The sequence below is a fragment of the Odocoileus virginianus genome, chromosome 15, assembly GCF_023699985.2.
Source record: "Odocoileus virginianus isolate 20LAN1187 ecotype Illinois chromosome 15, Ovbor_1.2, whole genome shotgun sequence".
In the NCBI taxonomy this organism is placed as follows: Eukaryota; Metazoa; Chordata; class Mammalia; order Artiodactyla; family Cervidae; genus Odocoileus; species Odocoileus virginianus.
The window spans coordinates 31,428,038-31,435,679 of record NC_069688.1 but is presented as its reverse complement, the minus strand read 5'-3'; the positions used below and the strand labels follow the sequence as shown (position 1 = coordinate 31,435,679).

The 7,642-nt window shown below is 36.8% G+C and overlaps 1 protein-coding gene across 1 annotated transcript; it reads left to right on the top strand.

Annotated features, from left to right (window-relative positions):
• The first annotated feature begins 2,848 nt into the window (after positions 1-2,848).
• Positions 2,849-5,925, top strand: LOC110135843 (fatty acid-binding protein 9). Its single transcript, XM_020891181.2, has 4 exons — positions 2,849-2,960; positions 4,631-4,803; positions 5,604-5,705; positions 5,864-5,925. Exons 1-4 carry the CDS (start codon positions 2,888-2,890, stop codon positions 5,912-5,914), a joined length of 399 nt encoding a protein of 132 aa, XP_020746840.2. The 5' UTR covers positions 2,849-2,887; the 3' UTR covers positions 5,915-5,925.
• Positions 5,926-7,642: the final 1,717 nt, after the last annotated feature.

The window sequence follows — 7,642 nt, the reverse complement described above, 5'->3', positions numbered from 1 at the left end:
GAAGATGGATAATGGTGAGAACTGCACAGCAATGTGAATGTACCTAATGCCGCTGAACTGTACAGCTAAATATGATTAAAATAGTATGTCTTATGTGACTTTCACCACAATAAATTTTTTTTAATTTAAAAAATCTTTGTCTTTGCTTGTTAGATTAATATCTGTGATGAGGGAAACTGTCAGTTAAAACAAAATAAACATTTTATTCCTCTTGTCATTCATTCATAAAACATTTATTGAGCACCTACAATATACCAGGCACTACAATATACTGGGCACTGTTTCTCAAGGATTCAGAAGTGAATCATAAATATTTTCTTTACTTGATGTACTCATGAAAGAGCTCAGGGGACAGCTGGAGGAGGACTCGATGCAATACTGTGAGAAAAGTTCCAGAATATACTTCTATTAAGGTATAATTGTATCAGCCAGCTTGGAACCAGTTTCACATAGGACGTGATTTTGTTGGATCTGGAGACCTGGGAGATGCTGTGCATGAGGCCAATATCACATGATTCATAGGATTTTCTTTTAATATTTTTTTTTTTTTGCCACACCAAATGGCATATGGAATCTAATTCCCTGTTCAGGAATCAAACCTGCACCCCCCGCATTGGAAACACAGAAACTTAACCACTGGACCACCAGGGAAGTCCTGGAATTGGTTATCAAAGTCCAAATTTAGGTGGAGCTATTTACAAAGGCATATCAGTTATGAAGGTTTAAATGCAAGGAACAAAAACTCAGACACAACGTTTTTTAAATAATAATGGAATTCATCAATTCTCCTTATTAAGATTCCAGAAACAAAGTGGTCTTGAGTTCTTCCTCCTTTTCGTCTCCCCCATTCTCAGTTTTGGCCTCATTTTTGAGTTGGTAACACAATGGATACAACAGTTCTAAATATCGTGTGTGTATGTGTGTGTGTGTGTGTGTGTGTGTGTGTGTTGTGCTAAGTCGCTTGAGTTATGTCCAGCTCTTTGCGACCCTATAGACTGCAGCCTACCAGGCTCCTCTGTTCATGGGATTCTCCAGGCCAGATTACTGGAGTGGGTTGCCATGCCTTTCTTCAGGGTTTCTTCCTGACCCAGGGATCAAACCTGTGTCTCTTGCATCTCCTGAATTGGCAGGCAAGTTCTTTACCACTAACATCACCTGTAAAGCCTGTAAATATCATACAAGAGAGCAAAAGTTGCCAAGGAGGGGACAGTCCCTCTGGTTCTCTCTTAAGGGTGACGAATTTTATAAAAGGCAGAAATTTGGCTTTCTCTTTTGCCTCATGGGCCACTGGATTGATTTCTGAATCAATCAATGGTAGAATACTTGGAACAAAACTGGTTAGACTAAGGGGAGACCTTGATTATGCTACCCTACCAGCAAACATGCACAGACTTGTATGCCTGCCATGTTTCAGGATGAGTACATACAAATCCAGTACCAGTAAAGCAAGATCAAGTTACTTGCTCTTTACTTGAGCATCACTTCTGAGTGTGCTTTCAACTGCTAAGGCCCTTATGCTCAGTCCAGGTCTCAGTTCCCCAAAACTGACTCTAAGGTTTTTTCTTTCCTTGTTTTGCCTCCCAGATATTTTAACTATTTCCCCTATATTGTATTATAAATAATTTTTTATATGTTTCCATCAAAATTAATTCTTTATATCACTTGAGATTTAACTTTGTGGTGCCAAAACATCTGCTTTTTTTTTTTTAATTTCCCCACAAATAGATGGTCTTAATGCAGATTTCTTTGACTTGAAGGAATATTTTGACTCAGGCAGACGATAGTATAAATATTGTTCTTCATTTTAATTTTCCAACCTTCTTTAAAACAACTGGAGTTCAAAGCTGTCATGTAAATCTACAACCTCAGAATCCAATCCTTCCCAGTAAAGGCCTTACCTGCAAAGTTCACTTCCATTGCTTGGGTTACAGAAGATGATTTTAGAAGTAATGACCCAGGTATTTAAATTACTTCCTGCCTTCGTCTTTCTTTTAGAATAAAGATATCAAAATACCATATTTCTATCTAAAACTTCTGTTCATAACTTCAATATCAATATTTCTTGATATTAATTATCAAAATTAAAATTTTAATTAATCTTATTTTCACATCAAGATATTTTGATATTTATTATCAAGATTAATATTTTAATTACTTTTTTTAATATCAAGATTTCTTTGTTATCCTAAAAGATGAATTTTAGCATTAGCTTCCCCTCATTTTTAGAGCTTAAACTATAAAACACCATCAATGATAATTGCTAGTTTTCTTCCCACTCTGCAATTACTCTTAATTAACAGCAATGAAACCTTACGCCTCACTCCAATCAACTGTAGACATTTCAGTTACATTAAGTAATATCAGTTCATCAGCCCTGCAAGGAAGGGAGGGACGCATATTCTTATAATTAAGAGAGTACTCTGTCACTGTGACTTGTCCAGATAAAAAGCAGCTGAGGTAGAGAAAACAAGGATGTCCCTGTATCAGGTAGGAAAATATCTCAGTCAGGTGTTCATTAGACATTTGTTGGGTTATTCCTTTAGAGTTGACTCAGCATTCATAGTTCAAAATGCTGATCTCTGTTGAAAATTGTCTCCATTCCACAATATTTATCAGATGACTCTGAGGTTACCAATCTGTTTATTGGAAGCTATAATCATTGACTTAAATTCAACTTAACATGTTAATTTTCTGTGTCTTTATTTGAAAGTAAATAAAATGAGTCAACACTGGTGCCTAGAATCTTTAGTCTTGCTGCTCCCCATTGGCCATTTTAGAAGAGTCACATGATGAAGATGTCTTTTAAATTAAGATTCTGGTAGCAGTGTGTTGCTTAAGTTTCTTTGGCTTTTGGTTGTGAGTACCTCTTCTCTGCAAGCTTTCCATCATGATTGAGCCCTTCTTGGGAACCTGGAAACTGGTCTCCATTGAAAACTTTGATGAATATATGAAAGAGCTGGGTGAGAAATAGCTTTACAAGATTTGGAAACTGGCAATTCTTTTTGCGATGTGGTTGGGTTTGCACTTTACAATGAATTTTCCTACAATTCTCTTGTTCATTTGGGATCCTAGAGTATATTCATGGGGTTAACAAGGTTTATGTATCTACATTTACTCTTTATTACTAGTAATAATTATCTCTATTTGCAAAACTAGGCTCACAGATACTTCCTTATAATTATTATCTATATATTTAGACCATATATCCTTTTTGAAAATACTTCATCCTACCCTCATGATAGAGTTTCTTTTTATCTTGTTAATTTCATTAAATAGCTTTTCACAGCTCCACATTATAGATATATATACACTATCTATAATTAAATTTATTCACTAAATTCATTTCAAGGCTTACTTTAAGTTACAACTTCAAAAGAGCAATAGCAACAAGCAAAATTTCTAGTGGGTTAATTTTTAGAGTTCTGATACACTTGGGAGATTTTTAGAACATTATTTTGAAGAGTTTCAAATGTTTTATTGAAATAGAACACATAGAAATAGAATATTTTTACTCATGGAATTTCCCACCATTGGACATCTCTCAGAATTGTAAGTTCTGCATACTTTAGCTCTTATTCCAGTTGAAATGAATATCATTTACAATGGCTCAGATAACTAATAATAACTAAACTATTCTTTACTAATGCTAGAAGAATAGTAATTTTTAACCTTTAATTAAGCAATTTTAAACACATAAGAAAAACCTCCCTTTTAATAAAAAAACTACATATAAAGTTTTTCTGCTTTTATGTAGTCAGAGGCTTCCCATCTGCCCATAGTATGAATGTGAAATCGATTTCTATATCAGTATTACGAGATGGGAGTCGGCCCTTCTGCTCAAATATTGCAGGAGACAAGTTCAACAACAGACAATTACCAACGTGACTAGCAGTGCCAGGCTGTCAGCCTAATTGTCTAATTTGCCTACCTCCTCTTTATTCAGCCAGATCTGAATTGTACCTGCAAATAAGAGAAACCTGAACTTTATAAGTCATATTCTTTTATTTTTTATTTTTTGCAAGTCATATTCTTTTAGAGTAGGTTAGATACTTTGAAAGGTTTTTTGTTTGTTTGTTTGTTTGTTTTTTAAGGGAAAAAAAGCCATGCTAAAGTTTATGGACAATTAGAAAACCTGTGTTTAAATTTCAGTTCTGCTAATTACCAAGCACATCATCTAGAATAAGCCTCTCTACCCCTCTGGGAGTCAGTATAGTCATCTCTAAAATGAGGGTAATAATACCCCCTGCTGTTGAAATACTGTTGTTGAAATACTTCATGAGACAAAGCTCCAGCATACAATTGAAAGGCACCATACAAATATAGATTTTAGATGAAGTATAAGAGTCTCAGTGATTTTAGATGAAGCACAATGGTCTGATAAAGTGAACTTAGCTTTTAAAATGTCAAGTATAATTACTAGGCACATCTTCTGATTGGGAGGTTTGGCTCAACCAGCTAATACAGAGAGCACTAAAGAAAATATGGCATACTATCCAAAATGTCAATGGGGAGAGGATGTGTTCTTTTTGAATTGCTTTCCAAAATGATTGCTAGCACTTCTTCCTAAACTTCTTAAGAAACCATGTTGTTTCCTCTTCGCATTGAGTTTTCTTCTCACTCATTCCTACAGGAGTGAGTGTTGCAGTCCAGAACCTCGCAGGATCAGCAAAGCCAAGAATCGTTATTAGTGCTGACGGGGATAAGGTTACCATCAGGACTGAAAGTTCTTTCAAGAATTCTGAGATCTCCTTCAAGTTGGGGGAAGAATTTGATGAAACCACCATAGATAACCGGAAAGTGAAGGTAAGAACTAAATCTTCCTGCTTCATAATCAGGAAAAATCTAGAAGGCAGTTAGGCATAGTTTGTTCTAATTCACCCAGCCAGTTTGAGTTTATTTTGTTAATTAATAGTGCACATCTCTAAAGTCAATTCTTTTGCAGATGATTTAGGGCTCAAAACCTCAATGTGTTTTCACTGCTTCTCTGATCTCTCTGTCATTTTTTGTTTGTTTTTCATTTTATTTATTTATTTACTGGCTGTCCTGGGTCTTTGTTGCTACATGGGCTTTTCTCTGGTTGCAGTCAGTGGGGGCTACTCACTAGTTGTGGTGGACAGGCTTCTGTTGCAGTGGCTTCTCCTGTTGCGGAGCCCAGACTCTGGGGCTCTAGGGCTTGGGCTTCAGTAGTTGTGGCTCCCCGGGTTCTAGAGCACAGGTTCAATAGTTGTGGTGCACGGGTTTAGCTGTCCAGCACCAGGTAGGATCTTCCCAGATCAGGGGTTGAACCCTTGTCTCCTGCATTGGCAGGTGGAATCTTTACCACTGAACCATCAGAGAAGCCCTTTCTTTGTCATTTTATAACACAGAATATGGAACAATCATTCACAAATAGTTTAGGTATTGCTTACCTGGGGGAAAAGAGCATCACTTGAATAATCTCTTGAGACTTCCCTGGTTTGATGGTATTAAATTAGGACAAGAACTGATGTAAGAATTTTGGAGAAAAGAATTTCAAAATGGAAATTAAAAAACAGATATCTAGTCTTGTGTCATCAGGATGTTGTGAATTGCTATCTCTGACTGATTCCTTTCTACATTTATAGAGCATCATAACACTAGCTGGTGGCTCAATGATTCATGTTCAAAAATGGCTTGGTAAAGAGACAACGATCAAAAGAAAAATTGTAGATGGAAAAATGGTAGTGGTGAGTTTTCTCTAAATTTAAAATTTTTTGATGCTACTATTTGACGCATGCCTTTCAAATCATTCAATTGTCTTACGGCCCGAGTAGGCAGTCTGGGGAAAGAGGGACAAAGCAAACGTGTCATGTACCAACTCTAATAGATCCCTCTTTGCTTTTAGGAATATATCATGAATAATGTTGTCAGCACTGGTGTCTATGAAAAGGTGTGAAGAAATTGTATGCTTCAGTGAAAACTTGTTCACTAACAGGAAACTGGGACTTGAAGAAGATGTGCTTCAGGGCCAGTGATTTTAAAAAAAATTTCTCAACATAAATTTGCTCAATAAAACCAAACTAAGTACAGTTATGGAGCTGTGTAATCTTGAGAGTTAGGGACAATCTAAATGGGTGACACAAGAAACTACCTGTCTCTGGCGTGATTATAAGATCACCGAAGTGCCCTTTATTCTTTGCACACTTGACTTCTGCAATCCTTCATTTTCCTTCAATTGACCCATTTCATTTATGTTAAGGCTTTCTGTCAAAGGGTGCTCTGTTGAAATTCATGTGACTTCAAAGGTGGATATATTATAATCACTGGAATCTGCCTGCAAAGTAGGAGACCCAGGTTCGATCCCTGGGTTAGGAAGATCTCTTGGAGAAGGGAATGGCAACCCACTCCAGTATTCTTTCCTGGAGAATCACAGAGACAGAGGAGGCTGGTGGGCTACAATCTATGGGGTTGCAAAGAGTCAGACATGACTGAGCAACTAACATCCCTCTTGAACAACATAGGTGTTGAAAACCAATATTGCTATCTATTTTTGCAGAAGGTTGGCCCTACTTAAAGTCTTGTAGATAGGATAGATAGATGACAGATAGATAGATAATGAATAATAGATAGATGAGAGAGACAGGGAGAGGGGAGAGAGACAGACACAGAGACAAAAAGGCTATAAAATATAGCCTGAACATTTTACACTGTGCTTGAATTATTATAGAACATTTAAAACAATCATTATCCTACTTTTCCATAAATGCATTTAACATAATCAGGCTAGTGCATCTGTCACCATCACTTACAACTTAGCCTTTGCAAAATTTTATTTGTCTTTGCAGACATTTTATTAAATGCCAGTCCTGGACTTCTAAACACCTAGTGGGAATATATTTGTTAGAGCTTCATAAAGTCGCTTAATAGTTTCACTGATTACTGTTGCTAGGAAGTACTCTCAGGGATTAGAGCGAAACAGAGTAATTACAGGTAAAATTTTAAAGTTGAGTGTATTTGTGGCAGTGGGAAGAGGAAACGGAAAAAGAGGAAGAATTCTGTATATCTTATGCTGCAAATTAAACTTAAACCAGACAGTAGTTAGTCAAAAATAACCCCTGAGGGTAGTGTTCAATTTGTGCTAGTTTGTCATCTAAACTGAGTGAGAATTGAAAAGTGGAAAGAGGCACCATCAGTAATTACACCTGGGCCAAAAGCATAAACTGGGACTGTCCTAGGCAAACTAAGAAGTATGATTACCTTAGTAAGGATGAAATTAAACATATATATTAACATACGTGAAACAGATCACCAGTCCAGGTTTCATGCATGAGGCAGGGTGCTCAGGGCTGGTGCACTGGGATGACTGTAAAGGATGGGATGGGGAGGAAGGTGGGAGGGGGGTTCAGGATGGGGAACACAATGTACATCCATGGCCGATTCATGTCAATGTATGGCAAAACCACTACAATATTGTAAAATAATTAGCCTCCAATTAAAATTAATTAATTAATTTAAAAAAAAAGAGTAATGAAAAAGACTTGGCATGGGGTTGGGACAGGACCTGAATTCTTGTCCAAGGAAAGGAACTAGGACTGTCATATTAAACCTGAAGACCTCAGCATAAAATTGTGCACTTGTAGTAGCCACATTACTGCCAGACGTGGGCAACGACAGTCATTCCCCT

What these genes read in the sequence shown, in the direction of transcription:
- LOC110135843 (XM_020891181.2), top strand. Translation starts at nt 2,888, where the DNA reads ATGATTGAGCCCTTCTTGGGAACCTGGAAACTGGTCTCCATTGAAAAC. An exon ending in TGAATATATGAAAGAGCTGG is followed by an intron (nt 2,961 to 4,630) that starts GTGAGAAATAGC and finishes TCATTCCTACAG; the next exon opens with GAGTGAGTGTTGCAGTCCAG. An exon ending in TAGATAACCGGAAAGTGAAG is followed by an intron (nt 4,804 to 5,603) that starts GTAAGAACTAAA and finishes CTACATTTATAG; the next exon opens with AGCATCATAACACTAGCTGG.